The following is a 23,955-nucleotide window of genomic DNA, read 5'->3' as shown; positions in this document are numbered from 1 at the left end:
AACCTAGCTAGTCAGTACAGTTCATAGTGTTTGTCAGATTAAAAACAAAACAAAGTATCTGCTTAGTGAATGCACAACTCTATCTGATAATCTGACCAACGAGAAAATGCTTGTGAGGTTTGCTCATAGAGAAGGCATTGCTGAAGTCAACAGTATCCTCAGTCTGTTTTTAGATGTAAATGTTTCTTTAAAATATTCCTTGCTATAAGCTAAAGGTATATTACCAAAGTGGAATTTAATAAAAGCAGTTTGAATGGGCGTGTGTGTGTGTGTGTGTGTGTGTGTGTGTATCTCAAATAGAAGAGCCTAAAAACAATTCTCTCTGGTTCCTGGCGTGTTCTTCCCACCCTCTTGTCATCCTTTAGTCTTATCTCAAGCAGACATTTCTCCAGGACGTTTTTCACATCTCCCTGACAAAGCCCCTGGTTACAGATGCCTGTAAGACCATGTCCTTCAACTCGGGCGTTTGTCTCCTTGTTGCTGCGGCACATACAAAGGCAAATGGTGATAAAGGCCCCACGTTTCTACTCTTTATTTTATAACTCTGGTATTTTGCCTGGAAAAAAAAAATTAAAGCAGATGTAAAGATTCTTCCTACCTTGCCCTTTAAATTAAAATGTCACAGGTTTCTGATTCAAGAAGGGAATGGAGCATGCAGTAGGCCTTCTCTTAAATCTGATAGAGTGAAGGGGAAGAGGGAGAGGGAGATGGGGTGGGAGCCAACTGTGGAAAAGGGACAGAGCAGTTGAGAGTGTGCTGCTGATGAAAGGGAGGGGGTGACAGGACCCCAGAATCCAGAGCTCGGGGAGCTGCAGCCGGCTTCCCTGGCAGACCCCCCCCCGCACATCCCCCAGTGGTTCTAGGCCAGGGCTGGTAGGGAGATGTGTGAAATGAGAAGGTGGAGCTAAAATGTGGGAATTAATTTTTTTAATAAAGATTTTATTTATTTGAGGGGCACCTGGGTGGCTCAGTGGGTTTAGAGCCTCTGCCTTTGGCTCAGGTCATGATCCCAGGGTCCTGGGATCAAGCCCTGCATGGGCTCTCTTCTCAGCGGGGAGCCTGCTTCCCTTCCTCTCTCTCTCCACCTGCCTCTTAGCCTACTTGTGATCTCTGTCTGTCAAATAAACAAAATCTTAAAAAAAAAAAAAAGATTTTATTTGTTTGAGAAAGAGAAAGCAAGAGATAGTGCTTGAGTGGAGGGGGAGGGGCAGAGTGAGAAGCTGACTCCCCACTGAGCAGGGAACCTGGTGTAGGACTTGATTCCAGGACCCTGGGACCATGACCTGAGCCCAAGACAGCCGCTTAACTGACTGAGCCACCCAGGCGCCCCCCGGGGAGTTAACGTAAAGCTTGCTTATAGATGCACCCTCAGCCAGCTCTTGCAGACTAACTGCTAGGGACAACCTCCGGGCAGGCTCTTCTTAAATAAACTGAACAAACTGCCTGGGAGAGCTTAGGGACTCTAGCTAGAGTCATGGCATTAGGGGGTCCCAGGTGCCAGTCAACAAGCCTCCCTACACAGAGCTCTCAGCCAGCCTGTTTGCTTTGGGGATGGTTTTACCTGGAGAGTAGGCCCATCTACACAGCAGCAAGGGAAACCTATACTGGCTGCTGGAACGCCGAACTGGAGACCACCATTGATCATTAACGTATGAGGACGTGAGAATGTGATCCACCGAGACCAAGAGCAGCTGATCCTCGGACCCGGGAACAAAAAGGAACCTGAAGCACTCTGGTCAATATCACCTCGGAGACTTGAAGACATTTTTGCACCCATGAAACCAAGACATAGTGCTGTGGAGGAGAAGAGGAATGACTAAGAAAGAAGCAGGAATTCTTTGAAACGTGAGCGTGTGTTCCTGGGGAGAATGGAAGGCCAGAAGACAACGGCACGGACATCTTCTGAAACATAGAGGGGAACAGCAGAGAGGAAGAAATGAAGCAACGTAAAAATAAACAGCCAGCATTTGCCGAGGCTGAGTACTTGTCAGGCACTATTTAAAACGTTTCATTTTTTTCAGTTTATACTAATCTTCACGAGAGCATGATGAAGGAAATGCTGTCACTCTCTTTTCAGAAAGGAACAACGGGGGGCGCCTGGGTGGCTCAGTAGGTTAAGCCTCTGCCTTCGGCTCAGGTCATGGTCTCAGGGTCCTGGGATCGAGCCCCGTGTCGGGCTCTCTGCTCAGCGGGCAGCCTGCTTCCCTCTCTCTCTCTGCCTGCCTCTCTGCATACTTGTGATCTCTCTTTCTCTGTCCAGTAAATAAATAAAAAATTAAAAAAAAAAAAAAAGAAAGGAACAACAATGATAGTTTTTCCAGTTGTAGAGCTGGCAGTGATGGGACGGGCTCAAACCGGAGCCTGAGGTCCTGAGAACACTCAGCCCTCACCTGGGGGGCCTGCCAGTCTCACCCTGGAAGCAGGCCTGGGCCCAGAGCAGCGGGTTCTCTGGTAGACAGTTTCTCCACCTTCCCGGTGCAGGGTAATAGCCACTGCCTGCCTTGTGGGAGCGTTGAATCAACAAATCAACAAATGTTGATTTTCTCTCTCTCTTTTCTGTTCATCCCCCTTCCCCTGACTGTAAGCGATGATGCCTTACTTGCTTTTTCTAATTCCCTGTACTCATCACAATGTGGCACATAACTTTAAGGTAAATACTATGAAGGTAATACAGCCGGTTGACTTGACTCTCTAAAAAGGTTTTGGGGAAAAAAAATTTTTTAAAATGGTGTGATCCTGAGAATCAGCAACCCTCACTTTGAAGGCTGAGCTATAGAGGAGAATGAGAATGAACAGTCTTGGCTAGAGATAGTTGTAAGCACAGAGATGTTGTTAGAGGAGCACAGGCATTTTGGTTAGGGCGACAGGCTGGAGGCTGTCATGGGCTGGGGTTTCATCTCGGGTGGTGATGATGGAGACAGGAATGAAAGAAGAGGACGTGGAACAGTAGAGGGTGGGGACATGAGTTAGAACTTCCTTCCTTCACTCCAGTGTAGTAGAGGGTTCTGAGACATGTTAATGTTAATGGGTTTTCTTGTTTTCTTATTTTTATTTTCTTTCTTTCTTTCTTATTTTCTTATTTCTTATTTTCATATTTACATTAATGTTAATGGGTTAATATTAATGGGTTTTCTTGTTTTATGACTTGGATCCTAGCAATATACATATAATTATTCTGATGTTTTTAATATCACTAAGATGCAATTTTTAGAAGATTTATTTATTTGAGAGAGAGAGAGAGAGAGAGAATCTTAAGCAGACTCCCTGCTAAGCACGGAGCCCAATGTGGGGCTCAGTCCCATGGCTGAGATCATGACCTGAGCTCGAATCAAGAGTCAGATACCCAACCGACTGAGCCACCCAGGCGCCCCACTAAAATGGAATTTTTATTCTTCATGCCATCCTTCTCTACGGCCCCCCACTCCCGGCTTCCTGTATATAGTTGAGAACCGGGCAGTATATACAGGGTCTCTGAGGAGCCACAAAAGAGGCCTAAAGTTGATAGACAAAAGCTCCAAGATCGCTCAAGAACTGTGCTTTCACTGAGAATCTTCTGCCTTATTTGCATTTCTGTGAAGATGATCTATCCAGCAGTCTAACAGAAGAAGCAAACTGGGAGGAGGCAGTATCGGACTGAGAGTGTTTTGAGAGAAAATTAAACCTAGATACCCAAAAGCACAAAACAACATGAGTCGTTTATGATATTATTAAATTGTTTTATTCCTCCAAAGACTCAGTATGCTGGTCTTCGGGCATTGTGCTAGTTTGGGAATAACAATGAAAGGTTAAAAGATGCCCAGAATAACAAGACACCATTATCAGCAAATAAATGAATGTTTTGTCATCTAGAGATGTGAACTTCAGCTACCTGTACATTTGTTTAAATGAACATCCTTTGGTGAAGGAGATATAAGTGAACCACTGCTGCCCTGAACTGCGGTGGAGTGCTAAAAGACCTCTGAAAATTTGGTTTAAGAGAGATGGGTCTGTCTTGAGATCTCACTTAACTTCAGTTTCGTTAGTAAAATGGAGACACTACCTACCTCTCGGGCCTGAGTAAGAATAAATGAGATGACGTATGTGCAAATGCCCTGTGGCCTACAAAGTCTCATATCACTCTCAGGTTGTTTTTCAGTTTGCTCATTATCTTTTAAAATATTCCTGAGAGGTTTCACTCTGATGGATTGCTTATCTAAAATATTAATGGCCATCTCTGTCATTTCCCAATTGCTTTCCAGATTTCTGTATTCAGATGAAGTTCAAATTGGCCCAGAGACAGTTATGACCACTCTGTATACTGCTAAGAAATATGCAGTCCCAGCCCTGGAAGCTCATTGTGTGGAATTTCTCACCAAACATCTTCGGGCAGATAATGCCTTTATGTTACTTACTCAGGTAAGTAAATGTAGCTAATAATGTGTATCATCATAGTTTTAAAGATTGAGTATAACTACATATGAGTATTTCATATTTCCTGGAGAATTAGTTCTAGATCATTAACTTCAAGTATATGTAATTATTTTTATAGTACCATTCAGGGAACTATATCAGATTCGTAATGCTTTTAGAATAGAAAAGCAAATTAGAGTCCATACAGTATCATATAGGTGGAGAAATGAAGCCTTACGTTAAGTAGACTCAAAGATAGACAATTCTTTATGGTTGGAGTTGGAATAAACATCCATTGTCGTTCTTGGTATGATTTGAGAGTATGATGATAGCATGAGGTTTTCTGGACATCTTTGGTCTTAATTTTTGTTGGATCTGGAGTAAAAATTGAGGTTTCAAGTCCAGAAAAGTTCTAAGATTTACTGTCTTTGGACTTAATCTGAAAGCTTGGAGGAGTTAAAATTTAAGATTTATATGAAATACTCTTTCTCTGATATTTAAACATTTTCACTAAATGGCAGTATATATACAGAGAAGTACACATTCCCGTAAATACACAGGCTGATGGATTTTCACGTACTGAACACATCTATGGAACCATTAACCAGTCTTTACCATATTACTTGGCATTTATTAGATGCCTGTAATCTGAACTTTATACTTTAGCTATAAATAAATCACTGTTTTTCTCTTTAGACAAATTTATAGTACCCTTATATGAATTGTTTTAAAAATTCCAAGATAAGGGTGCTTGGGTGGCTCAGTCGTTAAACGTCTGTCTGCCCTCAGCTCGGGTCACGATTCCAGGGTCCTGGGATCGAGCCCCGTGTTGGGCTCCCTGCTCTGCGGGAAACCCCCTTCTCCCTCTCCACTCCCCCTGTTTGTCGTGTTCTCTTTCTCGCTGTCTCTGTCAGATACATAAATAAAATCTTTAAAAAAAAAATTATAAGCTAGCCTATAGCCATTTGTTAAGGACTGAATTATGTCTCCAAAATGTATGTGTTGAAATCCTAGTTCCCAGCACCTCAGAATGTGATCTGATTTGGAGATAGGGTCTTTACAGGGGTAAGCAAGTTAAAATGAGGACAAAGAAAAAAAAATTCTAAGCTGATAATATGTAATCCTATTGAGTATTAGTGTTGGACCTACTCACAGATGTCCCCTAGCTCAACCCTTTCATTTTCCAAATGGAAAAGCTAAAACCTGGGCTGCTGAACTGCAGGCTAGCTGGGGCCAGAGCCCCAAGCTCAGAGTTTCGGCCTTGCATCCGTTCTGTTGCATAGAGAATGTCTGGTGGAACCTTCTATTGTTGGTTTTTTTCCCATCTTCTGTCATCACACGTGTGTAGTTATGGAAGAAAGAACATGCTGACGTACGGACGTAATCTCAGAACCGATGTCCGTATGTAGCCTGCCCAGCCCTGAGCTGGTCGCTTTGCATGTATCAGCGCATTAACTTACTGCAGCACATGGTAGAATTACCACGGTTACGTGCGTTCCAGCTCTGCTGTAATTTACTGTTACCCCCTTTTGGACGATGAAGAAATGAAAGCTCAGGGAAGCATCTTACTTAACATTAGACAGCAAGTGGTAAAGCGAAGATCGCAACCTTCAGCCGGTGGTGGCTAAGGTGCGGCGTATTGATGGCGTGACGGCAGCAGAACGCACTGGGTGATGCCTGTGCGCCAGCCCCTCGTGTGCCATCTTGGCAGTAACTTTGGGAGGCGCAGGTGTTCTGGGGGAGAGTTTTCTTCCTGTCCCCATTTTATGGTTAAGGAGATAGAGGCAGAGAGACATGAAATAACCAAGGTCATAGAACTATGAGGCAGCGTCTCCCTACATTTCTTCCTCTCCGAGTATGTGATGAAGACCTAATATGGCAGTAGGTTTTCATAAGATTCTCTGCTGTCCAAGGCTTTTAAGGTATGTGGAGAGGATCACTTAATTACTTTTATTTTAAAAGTTGAATGAAAAATTCAGAGACCAATAAACTGAACTGTGAGCACAGTACAGTTTCTAGTTTAGGTCCAGGGTGGAACCTGAGAGTCTGGATTTCTCACGGGCTTTCAGAGGACCCCGGTGCTTCTGAACCACACTTTGAGTAGTAAGGGTTAACACATGTCACTAGGAGAACAAAAAGGAACTTTTCAGTGCCCTGTTGGTCTGAGAACCCAGTACTATTGCACATGTTCATTGGTGGGGTCCTGTGACTTAGCCCACAAAGTGTCATGTGAATTTCTTATTTCAGCCAAGTGAGTCATTTGAACTGAACATGTTCATTTATTTGAGAGGACCTGTGCCAGTTTCATGCTAACACAAAAGGCCAGTATGCTGTAGCAGCATGGGTTAGACAGGGGAAAAACATTTTTTATGAAGTGAAACAACTATACTGATATTTTTTCAGAGATAATGCCAGACCCAAACTAAATTTTGGGAAAATGTATTTTACTCTAAGTAGCAACACTAGATCCCATAGGAAACTTAATATTACCTGTGTAACCTGAGGAGTAACTGAAATGTTGCTATTCTGAATAAAACAATTTTTACCAAAAATTGAAACACAAGTTTTTACATAAACACTAACTAAAAATATAGTTGAGTTGGCCCGTTAAAATATTTCCTGATACTAGAATTTCATTTGATAAAAATGTACTAGTTTCCATATTTTAAAAATGCATGAACTATGATCCTAGACTGGATCCTCTTCCAGAAGGAAAAGTGTTATAAAAAAACTTTGGTTTGGGGCCCATGTGTGGTGCAGTTGGTTAAGTGACCACCTCTTGGTTTCAGCTCAGGTCATGATCTCGGGGTCATGAGATTGAGCCCTGGGCCAGCTCCGCAATCAGCTCGAGGTCTGCTTCCGTGTCTTTCTCCTTCTTCCTCTGCCCACCTGCCCCCCTGTTCCCCTGTACATGTGCGTGTGCTCGCTCACTCTCAAAAAAAAAGTTCCGTTGGCAAAATTGAAATACAGTAGGTAAAAATATTATATGGTTATTTGCCAAAGTTAATCACTATGGGTTATATAAGAGAATATTCTTATTCTTAGGAAGTACATACTGAAGTATTTAAGGGTAAGGGCAGGAATGTGTGTCATTTATTCCTGAACAGTTTGCCTCAAGTACACATGCAGACACTATACATTGCCTGTTTTCTTACGCATTATTATCCCATTTATATATATATGTATATGTATGTATAAATACAAATATGTATATAAATGAAATGTGTCTGTGTGTGTAGAGAGAGTGCAGATGATGGAACAAGACAAGTAATATTTAGATGGGTAAATCTGGGTAAAGGTGTATGGGTGTTCTTTTCACTTGCAGCTTTTCTGTAAATTTGAAATATTTCTTTTTTTGGAAAGTATTTCTAAATTTAAAAAATCTAAGAGAAAATTACAAGAAAGAGTTAATTTTATCCTCCTAGATCAGATTTTATTTTTTTTTGTGGAAAAATTTGACTAAGCAAATTAATACAAGGCTAATATATAATCTAGGAATAGCATTTTCAGACATGTTCGAGTATTCTATAATTTTAAGAAATATTCTACTGACTTAAAATACATACATATTTTATGTATGTAAATATATATCATGTATTATGTATCTTTTATTTATTTTTTTTTTAAGATTTTATTTATTTATTTGACAGACACAAGCAGGCAGAGAGGCAGGCAGGGAGAGAGGGGGAAGCAGGCTCCCCGCTGAGCAGAGAGCCCAATGTGGGGCTCGATCCCAGGACCCTGAGATCATGACCTGAGCTGAAGGCAGAGGCTTAACCCATTGAGCCACCCAGGCACCCCTATCTTTTATTTTTTTAATAAAGATTTTATTTTAGAGAGAGCAAACGAGCTAGCAGGAGGGGTGGCACAGAGAGATGGAGGGTGAGACTCTCAGGGAGACTCCCCACCACATGCCTAGCCTGATGTGGGGCTCGATCTTATGACCCTGAGATTGTGACCTGAGCCAAAATCAGGAGTCGGGCTCTTAACCGACTGAGCCACCCAGGTGGTCCCATATATCTATCTATTTTAAATTTAATCCATTGTTTTCATTGCTCTCTTCTTTCCCCCATAAAACACAAGATAACGGTTGAGTTTAGGGACGTTTATTATTCAGTGGTATCTGAGTTACTGAATCCCTTGAAAATGGATTTTATTTTATAAATAAATGAAGACTCATCAGTCATGCCAGGTAATGCTTAGTTAATTGGCAGTATTGTCAGCAGGATTCTGCGTGACCCGGGGTGAATACTTCCGTGTGTTTTGTGTTTGTCCATACTGTTAAATGTAAATAGATCTGATCCTAGGCCAGGGTGAAAGCTTGGTCATCGGCATACCTGTTATCATCACATCTTTTTTCAGCATTTTGTTGGTTTTTTTTTAAGATTTTATTTATTAGAGAGAGAGAGAGCACGAGCGGGGTGAGGGCCAGGAGGAGAAGCAGACTCCCTGCTGAGCAGGAACCCCCCCCCCCCCCACCACCACCAAATCGGGGCTTGATCCTGGGACTCCAGGATCATGACCTTACCTGAAGGCAGACACTTAACCAACTGAGCCACATAGGTCCCGCAGTGTTAATGGTTTTTAAATCTCATTTGAGTTTGAATTTTCTGCCCCTTTCCTCCACGACTGACTTTTAAACTTGTTGTTGTTGTTGTTGTTTTTAAGATTATATTTATTTATTTGACAGAGAGAGAGATCACAAGTAGGCAGAGAGGTAGGCAGAGAGAGAGGAGGAAGTAGGCTCCCTGCTGAGCAGAGAGCCCGATGCGGAGCTCGATCCCAGGACCCTGGGATCATGACCTGAGCTGAAGGCAGAGGCTTTAACCCACTGAGCCACCCAGGTGCCCCTAAACTTGTTTTTATTTTTGTGTTCTTTTGTTTTTGTTTTTATTTTATCTTTTTTTCTTTTAAAGAGTTAGCAACCCAGGATAGGAGGCAAAGAGAGGGGAAGAGAGAGAGATGATTTTTTTAAAAAATATATTTTATTTATTTATTTGACAGAGAGAAAGATACCACAAGCAGGCAGAGAGGCAGGCAGAGAGAGAGGGGGAAGCAGGCTCCCCACTGAGCAGAGAGCCCGATGCGGGGCTCGATCCCAGGACCCCAAGATCATGACCTGAGCCGAAGGCAGAGGCTTAACCCAATGAGCCACCCAGGAGCCCCAAGAGATAGAGGATTTTAAGCAGGCTCCATGCTCAGCACAGAGCCCAGTGTGGGGCTGGATCTCACGACCCTGTATCATGACCTGAGCCAAAAGACGCTTAACTGACTGAGCCACCCAGGTGCCCCAAACTTTTTTTTTGTTAATTATAATATGCACCCTGATTAACCACATGATCAGCTTGACTTCTGACTTCTTAAAGCCCAGATAGCTTTTTTTGGAATCCTGCAGCATAGTTCTGCTCAATTTATGCTGGGGCTTCTTTTGTTTGTCAGTGTTTGTGGGATTTGTTCATATCATTGTGCGTGGCTGTAGCTCTCTCTTGTGTAGGATTCGGTCCTGGGACTATATGCTTTTCTGTTGTTGGGCCTGCTTTTTCCTCAGCCACCCAGATCTCGCATGCTCTGAAACTCTTGTACTTCATTCTCTCTCCACAGTCAAGACGGAAAATGGAAGGGGAAAGAAATCTGTTTGTACTGGTATGCTTGACAGTTGATACCATTTGGTGAAAATATCTTAAAACTCGGATTTAAGTAATGACTTTACAGTATAACTAGTTGGATCATGTTAGGCAAGTCAGTATACCTTTGGATCCACATCTGGAAAATGGGATGGTAATATCTGCCTCATCTAACCTAGAGTGTTTGGTAATGATCAAAATAAGTATAAGAACCAGGCAGTGTATATATATAGGAGCATATGAAAAGAAAAGTAACAAGGTTGCCAGTGGTAATGTGAACTTGTTGTCTAAGCAAGGCCTTTGTGCTTTTGGCTTGTCATTTCTGGCTACAGAATGGAAAGTTTTAAAAATAGGTACACATTATAATGGTATTTAAGATAGGTGTTTTACATGATTAGCAATTATAACTATTTAACTGTTTGCAGTGTTAACTTTGAATATGTATGGTCTGAAAGTAAATTAAGTATGAAAATAAAATAACTATCTTTTTGTATGTTTAGGCTCGATTGTTTGATGAACCTCAGCTTGCTAGTCTTTGTCTCGACACGATAGACAAAAGCACGATGGATGCGATCAGCGCAGAGGGCTTTACCGACATCGATATCGGTAAGTGCGCCCGTGGGCGGGCTCTGCCGCCTATGGACGGTAACGCCATGTCAGTCAGCCTCGTTGCCGGATGGGCTGTTATTGTAAAGTGGCACTTTGTATCAAATTGGGTAAGCCTGTCTCTTAAGAGCGCTGCTTTATTGTGGTGATATATTCCTAAAGGTCGTATCTACTTCACAACCTTGTAAAAAAAAAAAAATGAATGCATACCATTGTGCAACATTATAGTCGGGTCATTGACATACAGAGTGAGATGTGATTTTTCTTAAGGAAACTATGATCTAATTGGAGACTCAAGGGACACATATGTGAAATTTAAGAGTTAAGACACAGAAAATTCTGGATAGTATACAGCAAAATGTGATTTTGCCTTTTCTGAGCTAGAGATATAGAAAATAGTCACTATGCAAATCCAAAACATGGAATGATTACCTCCCATTGAATAGCGTTAGGAAAGTCTTGACGGGGAGAGTCTGATCTGGGCAGTGAAGAATGGGTAGCATTTGGGTAGTGCAGAGGGGAGGGCATTCGAGGCAGGTGGAACCACAGGAAAAAGTGGATGGGGGGGTGGGCAGTGTGCAGCCATCAGCCGGGCTGCATGGGACTGGCTAAGGGCAGTGGAGGAGTTTGACTCTTGTTACAGGAGAGCTGAGAGAGCTGACCCAGGCCTGTGACCTGAAATACTATCTTCATCATGATGGACACAATGTATATTCGATATCTGTGATTGTCTGTTATTATCTATCTTGCTGGCAGACAGAAAAAAGCATGGGCAGGGAGAACACCCCCGTCTTGAAAGCTTTGGCTGTGAAGTGGAACCGGCGTGTTCACTCTTCATTGTCTCAAATTCAGTCTCATGATCCCATGTAACTTCCGAGGAAGGTCAGAAAGAAGAGAAAATAGCACCGGCTGCGGCCTCTGTCTGTGCCTGACTAGTCTCCTGCCTTTCTGTCCCATCATTCTCTCCCTTTCATATGTACTGGCTAGGTTCATTTCTCTTTTAAGCCTTTGTGTTTACTGTTCCATTGATTAGAATCCTTTCCGCCTGAATCTGTATGTGGCTTCCTCCTTTATATTATTCTGATACCGAGTTAAACGAGACCTGAGACAGACCACCTCAGACCTTAGGGAAACCTCAGACCTTAGTCCAACTAGATACCACATTCCCCTGAACTATCCCTGTGCTGTTGCTCTGACTGATTTTCCTCATGATACATTTTACTACTTGAAATTCTTAAGTATTGTCTGTTTATGATGGTTGTCTAGCTTCCCCACCTAGATTACAAACTTTTTTTTAGGACTTTATTTCTCAATAATCTCTACACCAAACATGGGGCTTGAACTTAAAACCCTGAGATGAGGAGTCATGTGCTTACTGACTGAGCCAGCCAGCTACTCCCGACTGTCAACTCTTTTGAAGGCAGGGACGTTGCCTTGTTTACCATGGTGTCTCGAACACTGATGACAGGAGAACATAGTACATGCTGAGTTAACATTGGCTCACCAACTGGACCGTCTAGAACGTTGCCTTTCCTTCCGCCTTGGCTAGTTCACTCAGTCTTCACGTCTTGGCTCAAATTCTGCTTCTGCAGTGACTCCTTTCTGAAGAGCTAACATCCCACCCTCTTCAGTGACAGTGAGTGTGTTGGGTTACAACAACATCCCATTGACAGCATGTCTGTCTGTTTGTCTGGCAGTACCTTGGGAAGGATTTATACTCATTTCGCATCAATTATCCCGAAGGGCGAGGGCTAGATTCCTCCCCACTATACGTAGTCGGCCGCTGACTGGATGACGGAGAGCCCCAGGCACCACCCACATTGCTGAGGAAACACTGCTTCATCCTGATTTTCTTCCCCAGAAGGGGTTGGCAAGTACTTCAGTCTGGGTCTGACATAATACTGTTTGCATCTGGGTGGCTTCCTCCTGGAAGCTGTTTTCGAAGTAGCCCCCGTGGTCGGCGCGCCCTCGGAGCCTGGAATCCCTGAAGGGGGTGTAGATCCTCCAAATATTGGTTGATTTGATTTGACCCCCCAGTTGCTTGTGTTAAAAATCTAGCCTTGCATCATGTTTGCAAAAACGGTCTTGGATGTTTTTATGATCTTTATTAGGCTCAGCTGCCAATAGAAGACCTGTGTATTTCCACACCACAGTCTAGTTGGCCTCCAATGCACTTGTTAAAAATTGTGATTGAAAGAGAAGCCTAGATGCTGAGAGGATGCTGGGCCGGGCTCCACGAGCTCTTCATGCAGTTTATGGTTTTAGACTCTAGGGGAGCTTTTTCTCCTCTGGGATTGGAATATACGTGCTAGAGGGATGTGCTTGCCATTTTCCAAGTAGAGAGATACCATTTCTCTCAGAGCTGTTTGCTAAGGGAAGAAGACAATAGGTCACACCGATAGGAAAAAAGCAAATTTACATTATGCTAAAGGCAGTATAATGTGCTATTTTCCCCCTGCTGATATTTTAAGCTTTTGTTTATCGTTACTGAAGCTTGTCAGCATACAGCGTAGAGATTAGTAGATCCAGTTTTCCCACGAGTGATCAGTTACGGTGAGTGTATATTCCTAACCCTTTAAGTATTGAGGCATAAGGGTTTACATCCATTTACCTGTGAAAAGTTTTATGGAGCCTTAATTTATATTCGTCTGCTCAGCTACAAGAGAAGGAAAATGTGATTTAAAAAAAATACATATGTATGACCTTTTCATTTTTAACATATCATTGAGCCCCTGCTGTGTTCTGGGGACTGAGACGTCTTTGCTGGAATGATAGCTGTGGTTTGATAACCAACCAGATACTGAGTGTGTAGACCGTTACAGAATGCAATGTTTTTAAGATAAAATTTTCTTAGGGTGCCTGGGTGGCTCAGTGGGTTAAGCCTCTGCCTTCGCCTCAGGTCATGATCCCAGGGTCCTGGGATCGAGCCTGCATCGGGCTCTCTGCTCAGCGGGGAGCCTGCTTCCCTCTCTCTCTGCCTGCCTCTCTGCCTACTTGTGATCGCTGTCTGTCAAATAAATAAATAAAATCTTAAAAAAATTTTTTTTCTTAGATGTGTAATACTGGGTAATTTAAGCATATTTAATGTCTTCATTGATTTTTGCTGTATTGGCATCCTCCTTTTTATTTGAATTTTGTGATTATTCGTGCTCATTGTTATGAATATCAGTTATTGTATAGTGAAGCCCTCAGGCCTCTGAAGTGTTTTTTATTTTGTTTGTTTGTGTGCTTTTATTTTGTTTTTAACGATTTATTTATTAATTAATTTTGGAGGGGGGAGGTGGTGAGTGCAGAGCAGAGGGGCGGAGGGAGCCGGAGAGAATCTTCAAGCAGACTCCCCACTGAGCTCAGAGCCTGACTCAGGGCTCGAATCCCATGACCCCGAGCTCTTGACCTGAGTTGAAGCCAAGGGTTGGATGCCCAACCGACTGAGCCACCCAGCTGCCCCTGTGTTTGTTTTATAATCTTCCTCTTTGTATGAAAGACTCTTGACTCCAGTGCTTTTCAGACACCTGCATCTACTTTCCAGATTTCCTCTCTTCTCAGCCCCTGTTGTGGGCAGCTGTCATTTTACTGTAGTCTGCTGGCCTCTAAGGCGCCCTCTGGACTTCTGCTTCTGGTCTACTGTAGAGAAGCTGAGTTGATTTTTTTTTTTTTTTTTTTTAATTTTGCCTCTGATAAAAGGAGAAGGATTCCAAGTGAAGGCCTGAGTTCCGGGCATGACATTTATACTTGGACATCAGATAGGGAGTTCAGACTGAAGATGTCCCGGATTAAACTCCGGATCACACCTCTCACCATCCCTCAAAACCTCCTTCACAGGCTTTCCCATCTCAGTCGATGCCCCTGTCATCTGTTCGTTGTGTAGACTGTAAAGTCGGGAATTATCCTTGACCCCTCTCTGTCACCCGCTATATTCAGTCTGTGAGGACATCACACTGAGTCATCCTTCCGAATGCATCCCGAAGCTGATCGTTTTCACTTCTTCCTGCTGGTCCTGGCCGTCATCACCTCTGACCTGGCTCAGGGCAGGAGCCTGCTAACTGATCTCATTTCCACTCTGCCTCCACTAGAGTCTCTTCTCAACACGGCTGCCAGCGTGGTCCTTTTACAACATAAAATGTCACAGCCCCCAATCCTCTAGGGGTTTGGTTCCCCTTCCCACGCAGAGTAAAAGCCAAATGATCTGTAGGGTACTGTAGGATTACACCTCATTGCTCCCCATTTGTGGCCTCATCGCCGACCACTTTTTTCCCTCTTGCTCACTGCAGTCTGTACACGCTGGCCTCCGGGTTGGTCCTCAGACTTGCCAGGCACACGTTCATATGCGGGCCTTTGCACAGGCAGTCCTGGTACTCCTGGCTAGGCCTCTGTTTGGCTGACTCCCCCAAGCCCCCAGATCAAGTTTTACTAGCTCAGGTGAGCCACCCAAGCCGTTCTATTTTAAACTGTACTTATGGTTCCCCTTACTCTGCTCTTGTCCTACACTTATCATCTAACATAATAATGTTTACCCCCATTAGAATTTAAGTGCCATAAGGCAGACCTTTAACTTTTTGCTCAGTGATGTATCCTCAGCATCTAGAACAGTGCCTGACACATAAAGAGTACCTAATGGGGAGTATTTGGGGAATGAGTAAATGGTTATCTGTAGACTTTGTGAATTTATGTATGTTACTAATTTGAAGCCATTTTCTCTGATTGACCTACTGTTAATCTTACTTTGGATATTGGGGTTTGCTTGATAAATGGCACAGATACACAAGGAGATACTATACCTGAGTTTCCATGTATGATAAGGAGTTGAGAGTTAACCTTATAACAGTTTTTTTAAAGATAACTTGGCTGTTTAATTGCTCTCATTCTTCAATGTTTTTCTATAGAGAGTTTATAGTTTTAAGTGTCTAGCCTGTTTTTTATTGAAATTTTAAAACTTAACGTAAGGCTGTTTGTTGGTATTCTTTTGTTAAAGAGCAAAATGTTCCTGATTTGCTTTGTTTTTGTATTTTACTTGTAGACACACTCTGTGCAGTTCTGGAGAGAGACACACTTAGTATTAGAGAAAGTCGACTTTTTGGAGCTGTTGTGCGATGGGCAGAAGCAGAATGTCAAAGACAACAATTGCCCGTGACTTTTGGAAACAAACAGAAAGTTCTAGGAAAAGCACTGTCCTTGATCCGGTTTCCGCTGATGACCATTGAGGAGTTTGCAGCAGGTAGGGCTACACCCTGACCAGAATCTGTGTGCAACCAGCTGTCCGCCAGCCTTCGTGTGCAAGAGGAGAAGCAGCTGGTGTTTAGGGAGTTTTAGTCCCATGATACGTGAGTGTGAGTGTGTGTGATTTCATCTACTTCTCCTGAGAGCCCTTCAAGATAACATTATACGTTATTTATTTTGACATGTGCATTGGGTTCTTCCCCCCCCCCCGAGTGGAGTTGCATGCAGGTTACTTTAGTTTCAGGCGCGCAAGGTGATTCTGTTCTACAAGGCCATGTGCTCACCACAGTGTAGCCACTGTCTGTCACCATGCAGCACTATGACAGTGGCATTGACCGCATTCCCTATGCTGAGCCTTTTGTTCCTGTGACTTCTTCATCCCATAACTGGAAGCCTGGACTCCCACTCTCCTTCACGCATTTTGCCCAGCGCCCCCTCCCACCCGCCCTCCGGCAACCACCAGTTTGTTCTCTGTATTTATGGGTCTGATCCTGCCTTTTTTGTTTATCCATTTGTTTTTATTTTGTTTTTGTTTTTTTTTTTTAGATTCCACATGTACGAGTGAATATAGGTTATATTTTTAAAATACTATGAGCATATATAAAAATCATATTTTTATAGATTAGAGAACTGAACCTGAGAGGTATTAAGTGCCTTGCTCAAGGTTATAATGATAGATCTTTCTGATTCTTAAGATCAGTGCTGCTTTTTTTTTTAAGATTTTATTAGAGAAAGAGCATGGGAGAGAGAAAAAGCAAGCAAATATGAACAGGGGAGGGGTGGGGGGGCAGGAGGGGCAGAGGGAGAGGGAGAAGCAAGGCTCCCCGCTGAGCAGGGAGCCCACACTCGGGACTCGATCCCAGGACCCCAGGATCATGACCTGACCCGAAAGCAGACGCTTAACTGACTGAGCCACCCAGGTGCCCCTGATCGACGCTTCTGATGTAAAATCAGAGAGACCCAGGGGTGCCTGGGTGGCTTAAGTATCTGCCTTCAGCTCAGGTCGTCTCTGGGTCCTGAGATCAAGCCCTGATTAGGCTTCCTGCTTGGCGAGGAGTCTGCTGCTCTCTCCCTCTCCCCACCTCCCCACTGCCTGTGTGCACGTGCTCTCTCTCTCTCAAAGAAATAAATATCTTACTAGTACGGGGCGCCTAGGTAGCTCAGTGGGTTAAGCCTCTGCCTTCAGCTCAGGTCATGATCTCAGGGTCTTGGGATGGAGCCCCGCATCGGGCTCTCCGCTCAGCGGGGAGCCTGCTCCCCCCGCCCCCCCCGCCTGCCTCTCTGCCTACTTGTGATCTCTCTGTCAAATAAGTAAAATCTTAAAAAAAAAGAAATATCTTATAAATAAATAAATATGTGTATATGTATGTATGTGTATATATACACATATATATGTGGTTTTGAGTCTTCATTCTATGACCCATTCTCCTTATCCATATTGACATTGAGTATTATCTGCTTTTAAGTCATGGCCAGGTTGATTTAAAGGGAAAAGGAAATCTCATTATTGTTTAAAACTATATTTTTATTTACTGGCCATTTGTATTTTTTCTTAACATTTGTGACTTCTGTTTTTTCTGTTGGGTATTCAAATTTTTCTTGTTGATTTATCATAAATGTTCTAATTTTCTCCGAATTTGTTTTTGTTGGAATCAATGTTTTTTCTTTCTGCAGACTTTTTTATTGAGGTATAACGGCCACACAATAAAGTGAACACACCTGCAGAACCACACTTGCTGTCAGTTTGTCATTTATTACCAGTACTGAGAAGCCTTCATCGTGGTCCTCCAGGTCCCTGCTCTCCCTCCCAAAGGAGGGGCCTGTAAATTAGTTTTTCTGGCGCCTGTAACTTAGTTTTGTCTGTTTTTGAACTTTTTTAGTTTTTATTTTAAACACCTGGTGCTTATCACCCTAAATGCACTCCTTAATCCCCCTCACCTATTTGTCCTGCCTTCCCCTCTGGTAACCATCAGTTCTGAGGGTCTGTTTTTTGGTTTGTCTCTTTCTTTTATTTACCCCCTATGATCATTTGTTTTGTTTCTTAAATTCCACATGTGAGTGAAATCATCAGGTAATTGTCTTTTCTGACTGACTTCGCTTAGCGTTATACTCTCTAGCTCCATCAAGGTCATTGCAAATGGAAAGATTTCATTCTTTTTTATGGCTGAGTCCTATTCCTGTGTGTGTGTGTGTGTGTGTGCGCGCACGCGCATGCACCACATCATCTGTATCCATTCATCAGTTTATGGTCTGTGGGCTGCTTGTGTGTCTCAGCTGTCGTAGGTAATGTTCCTGTACACACTGGGTGCATCTGTCCGTTTGAGTCAGTGGTTTTTATTCTTTGGGTAAATACCCAGTTAGTGTGATTTGCTGGACTCTAGGGGAGTTCTGTTTTTAACTTTTAGAGGAACCTTCATACTGTTTTCCGGAGTGGTTGTATCAGTTTGCCCTCCAGCAGTGCCAGAGGGCTCCCCTTTCTCCACATCCTCCCAGATATTTATTTCTTTGAGAGAGAGAGCACATACGTGCACACAGGCAGTGGGGAGGCGGGGAGAAAGAGAGAGAGCAGCAGACTCCTAGCTAAGTTAACATCAGAAGCGTCAATTGGGGGCACCTGGGTGGCTCAGTCCGTTAAGAGCTCTCTCTCGCTCACTCTTTCCTCTCTCAAATCAATAAAATCTTTGAAACAGAAAAAGAGCCTGTTTATTTTTGTTTGTTTGCTAGTTTTTTTTTTAAGATTTTTATTTATGAGTGAGAGAGAGACAGTGAGAGAGAGCATGAGAGGGGAGAAGGACAGAGGGAGAAGCAGACTCCCCGTGGAGCTGGGAGCCTGACGTGGGACTTGATTCCAGGGCTCCGGGATCATGACCTGAGCTGAAGGCAGTCACTTAACCAACTGAGCCACCCAAGCCCCTGTTTGCTAGTCTTTTTAAGAGTGAAAATACGTAAGTGAAATTTCACACATAAGTGAAATCATATGGTATTTGTTTTTGTTTGACTTACTTCACTTAGTGTCATGCCCTCTAGCTCCGTCCATGTTGTTGGGGATGGCGAGATTCATTCTTTCTTTACGGCTGAGTAGTATTCCCTTTTAATATATACCACATCTTCTTTATCTTTTTGTCTGTCGATGGCACTTGGGTTGCTTCTCTGTCTTGGCTTTTGATAAATAGAAAATCTTAATTTTAATGAAGTTCATTTATCAATCTTTTTCTTTAGTAAGGTGAAGGCTTTCTGTGTCTTTAAGAAATTTGCCAGCCTCAAGGTTATTAAGATATTCTCTTAAGTTCTCTTAAAGAAGTTTTAATGTTTCACCTTTAACATTTAGGTCTGTAAACCAATTGGATTTTTGGGTTTTTTTTTGTATTATTTTCTCACACATGTATATGGTATGAGGTAGAAGTTAAGGTTCATTTTTCCCCATGTAACTACATATTAAAAAACTACCTTTGCCCCATCCATTGCAGGGCCAACTTTGTTGTAAATCAGGTGATTTTGTTTGAATTAATCTGTTTCTGGACTGTGTGCTCTGTTCCACTGTTATATTTGTTTATTCTTGTACCAGTTCTACATAGTTTTACACCAGATCTTGAAATCTGGTGGTGAAAATTCTCCAGCTTTATTCTTCTTCAAGATTATGTTGGCTATTTTTTGTCTTTTTGCATTTTTGTATAAATAAATTTTTTACTTAGCTTGTCAGTTTCCACCCCCCCCAAAAAATCATGGGATTTTGATTGGAATTGTGTTGACTCTGTAGATTGGTGTGGAGATAATTGACATTTTTATAATATTACTTGTCACTAATACTTATAATATTTTATAATATTTCTAGTCTGCTGAGAGTTTTATCATTTATCAGCTGCTTCTCTTTTCAGATAGTGATAGAATAGTTCCCCCCTTTATTTTTGTTTTTTCAAATATGGAATTGACTTTATTAAGCAATGCATGAGTTGGGCAGCATCCTGTCTAGCAAGCAGAGAGATGCTCTTTGCCATATTTTCTTAATATGGTGAACTCCACTTGTTTTTCCAAATTAAACCTACTTTGGATTCCTTATATAAGCCAGACTTAGTTGTCATTCTTTATCCTATGTTACCAAATCCAATTTGCTAAACTTTTTAAAAAATAGATTTTATTTATTTATTTGACAGATCACAAGTAGGTGGAGAGGCAGGCAGGGGGTTGGGGGAAGCAGGCTCCCTGGTGAGCAGAGAGCCGGATGCAGGGCTCAATCCCAGGACCCCGAGATCATGACCTGAGCCGAAGGCAGAGGCTTAACCCACTGAGCCACCCAGGCACCCCTAATTTGCTAAACTTTAAAAAATATTTTTATGACTATTTCATGAGAGAAATTATAATTTTCCTTTCTTGGGATGAAATTGTGGAATTTTGATTACCAAGTTTCTACTGGTCACATACAAAAGTTATGGATGTTTCTTTTTTCAGTGTTCAAGAGTTTGTGTAAGATTGGTGGTTTTTTTTTACTTAAGTGTTTAGGAAAATTCACCAGTGAGGATCTATAGAGTTCTTTGTGGAAGATTTTGTTTGTTTGTTGTTGTTTTTAAAAGATTTATTTATTTATTAGAGAGGGAGCGCTATTAACGCTTATGTTCCACTAGAGTAACCTCGAATGCATTTAGAAATCTTTGAATACATAACCAGAATTTCTCTACCTCTGTTACTTTACGTCCTCTAGATTTGAATTCACGTTATCATGTGAATATTAGAGGGTTAGGAATTGAAGTCCAGGTGCTTTCCTGAGGCTCTGTCTTTCTCTCTGCAGGTCCCGCTCAGTCTGGGATTCTGTCTGACCGAGAAGTGGTCAATCTCTTTCTTCATTTCACCGTCAATCCTAAGCCCCGGGTGGAATACATCGACCGGCCGCGGTGCTGCCTGCGGGGCAAGGAGTGCTGCGTCAACAGGTTCCAGCAGGTGGAGAGCCGCTGGGGCTACAGCGGGACCAGCGACCGCATCAGGTAGCTGCCTTGTGCGGGGGCCGGCTCGAGGCTCCCGCTGCAGGAGATGGCTGACCGGGTTTTGTTTGCGACTGTGTGTGATCCGCGGTCCAGAGTCAGGGAGGCACAGCCGTCTCCTCGCTGGACCGTGACTGCGAGGACCTCTCGGGAAGCGAGTGAAGGTAGAAAGGTTTGGGGCGGGCTTCTGCGGCCTGGGCTCTGTTCGGACGGCCACTGCTGGGCAGCGGGCTCCGCACCTTCATTAAGCAAACCCTTGCTCTTAGGGCGTCTAGCCTGAGCGTTCCCTTTGCACGGGAGGTCACAAAAGCTTGAATGGGAAAAAAAATCAGAGTCCTGAAAGACACGTGGATATAAACCTGTTGAGGAATTTATCTTTGCTCTGTTGTGTTTTCTTTAGGTTAAATATCAAAATAGAGTAAGTACCAGTTTTCATAAAATGGATTTTTACTTAGGTGATGGCACTTTAGTATCAAACGAGGAACTATAATAAGTTTTTTAAAAGATAGAATTCTGAGGGGGAGGACTCATAATTATTGGGTGAAAATGGAAATAAATGCATTTGTGGACTACTTAATCATTCACAATGAGAATATTATATAGGAAAATTTATGAGATGAGGCCAAAGTGTCACACAAAAGGACAGTAATAATAACCTTCTTTTAATAAATAAAATTAGGGTAGAAATAAATAATTTTAAGCATTCAGCTCAAGTAGCTAGAAAATGAATAGCAAAAAAAAAATAGAAAAGAGAAGGGAAATGGAAAAATGTAGAAATTGATGAATTTAAAACAGTAGAATTAAGAAATCCATAAGCTGGTTTCTTAAAAAAATCAAAATAAATAAACCAAAAATAGTAAAGGAAGAAAACATACATTTAGGAATAATAGTGGGGATATAATATAATCATATACTAAGGCAGTTTTTATTTTACTTCTGAGTTTACTCTGTGCTAATAAATTGAACATCTCGATGGAATGGATCATTTTATAGGCAAATATAAATTATCAGAATTGACTGGAGAAGAAAGCCTGAATAGACCAATTACCAGTGGAAGGAATTAAAAGTTATCAAAGAACTGTCCCTTCACAAGGTGGTTTTTACAGGTGAGTTTTATCAAACCTTCAAGGAACAGGTCATTTCCTTGAGGCTTAAAAGAAGAAAGTACTTCTTGGTTAATTATTAAAAGAAGCATAACACTTATACAGGAGTCTGATGAGACAAGAACATGTCTAGGTCCATCTCATTGCTACAGAAGAACCTCTGCATAAGATACCAGTGTCTTGAATCTAGCAATACCTCAGAAAACCAGTACTGTATGAGCTAACAGAGTGTTATGTGAAGATTGAAAAAATGGCTCAGTATTAGGAAATACATTAAATACCCATTCACCACAGTAGCAGACCAAAGAAAAAAAGGAATATGATTGTTTCAGTAGGTGTCAGAAAGATTTGATAAAATCTCACCTTCATTCCAGATGTAAGTGTTCATAGACTTGGTCTAGAAAAATCCTTTGACGTGATAGACTGTCAAAACCTCAAGAGAGCAATGCTGGCCAGCCTTGCTGTGTTTCAGCAGTATTATAATTCTGGGTGATGGGATTTTTTTTATGATTGTCATAGAGTAAGGAAATTAGAGCCTTGAATACTGGAAAGGAAGAAGTCTTTTTCATTATTTGCAGATGACATTATCTACATTAGTACCAGTTCTTTTTTATAATAAAATATTTTATATTCCCTCTTTACTAAACTGATGAAATTCGTAGACCTTATGCTTCACACATTGCTTTTAATTGCCATGATGACCTAGTTGTAATGGAGCAGTAACCATAACTGAGATAAAGTAAAAACCGTGCTTCAGTCTGTGGGCACTGGACAGACAGAAGCAGGCAGTCCGCGTGCGCACCAGCGTGCCGAGACCACTATGCTGGCGGGGGACAGGTGTAGCATCCTGATGTGTCAAAAACCAGGACAGTGTTGCTGCTAACCGTGTCATTTTTTTTAAAGGTTTCAAATAAAACAAAATACAGTCACTCCTATATTTTGTTTCCAGATTTGCGACTCGCTGACCCGCTAAAACTTATTTATACTCCCCAGATCAGTACTTGCGGTGCTTTCTTAAGTCACAGGAGAGTTTTTTGGGGCTGGGGGACTGTGTTCCTTTGTGAGGTCACACAAGGAGATGCTCTGTGCCTTCTTATTTTCTCTATCCTGTGCGAACGGAGATAAGAGAGGGCAGTGCAGGGTCGTGCAGGCGTGCAGGACAGGCTCTGGGCCATGTGAACCCTAACTCTGCACCTGTTGGTGGGGGACCTCAGGCAAGTCACTGAACACTTCTGAACCTTTGTTTTCTCATTTGTAAAATAAAGAAAATGGAATATACTACGATGAGCTGTTTTTAGGATTATAACCCATGTGAGGGGTGCGTGTGTGTGTGTGTGTGTGTGTGTGTGTGTACACGTTTCCCCCAGGAGCAATGGTTTAGTATTTGTGCAACTTTATAGAATATGATTACTACAAATACAAGAATTGACTATATAATATTTCTGCTCTATATTGGTCACCTCTTATAAAGGTCAGTGAATATTAAAATTGTCATAAAAAAATCTGTGGTTTGTGTTGAAGCACTGTGTGATGCTAGGGACTTGGGGACCCCACTTTGCAAAGAGAACAGAGGGCTGGTTATAATGCCCTAATTCCATCCTTTGCACAGACAAAAGACACATCCTCTCTGCAGAAGTCATCTTGCTTTATAACAACGACAACAAAAAATGTTTGGTTTGTTTATTTACAAATAAATTAGGAATTAGGTAGAATTAGGTTGAACTCATGTAGTTATAAACGAGTTTTTCACCTGCATGAATTCTGATAGGACACTTGAAAGTTGATGGGGATTCTTTGTTTTGGGAGACTGTCCTAACCATTGCAGTTAATCTGGTGCCCCTGGCTCCCTGCCAGTATTGGCCCTACACCTTGGTGCAAACAGAGCTTGGCCTTCTTGAGGACCAGACTCGTTTTGAGAACAAGGGATCCATCTGGATAACCTCAGGATCAGTAAAAATCTGTTGGAACCAGTGAAAGAGAATAGTGGCCACTTGTGAAAGGTGTGTGCAAGAACCAGTGACGTTCCTGCGTGTCCTCAGAATT

General features: G+C 42.3%; 1 protein-coding gene across 2 annotated transcripts in view; it reads left to right on the top strand.

Annotated features, from left to right (window-relative positions):
* BTBD1 (BTB domain containing 1) overlaps positions 1-23,955 on the top strand; it is a 38,872-nt gene that overhangs the window by 6,310 nt on the left and 8,607 nt on the right. For both annotated transcript variants that reach the window (XM_032836985.1, XM_032836986.1), the window contains exons 2-5: positions 4,239-4,395; positions 10,514-10,619; positions 15,637-15,834; positions 20,620-20,812. In XM_032836985.1, the coding sequence (XP_032692876.1) occupies positions 4,239-4,395; positions 10,514-10,619; positions 15,637-15,834; positions 20,620-20,812 (654 nt within the window). The remainder of the gene's footprint in view (positions 1-4,238; positions 4,396-10,513; positions 10,620-15,636; positions 15,835-20,619; positions 20,813-23,955) is intronic.

This window comes from Lontra canadensis, unplaced genomic scaffold (assembly GCF_010015895.1).
Source record: "Lontra canadensis isolate GAN:19392208 unplaced genomic scaffold, GSC_riverotter_1.0 scaffold94, whole genome shotgun sequence".
NCBI lineage: Eukaryota > Metazoa > Chordata > Mammalia > Carnivora > Mustelidae > Lontra > Lontra canadensis.
The sequence above is the reverse complement of the archived record's forward strand: the minus strand, read 5'-3'. Positions and strand labels throughout refer to the sequence as shown.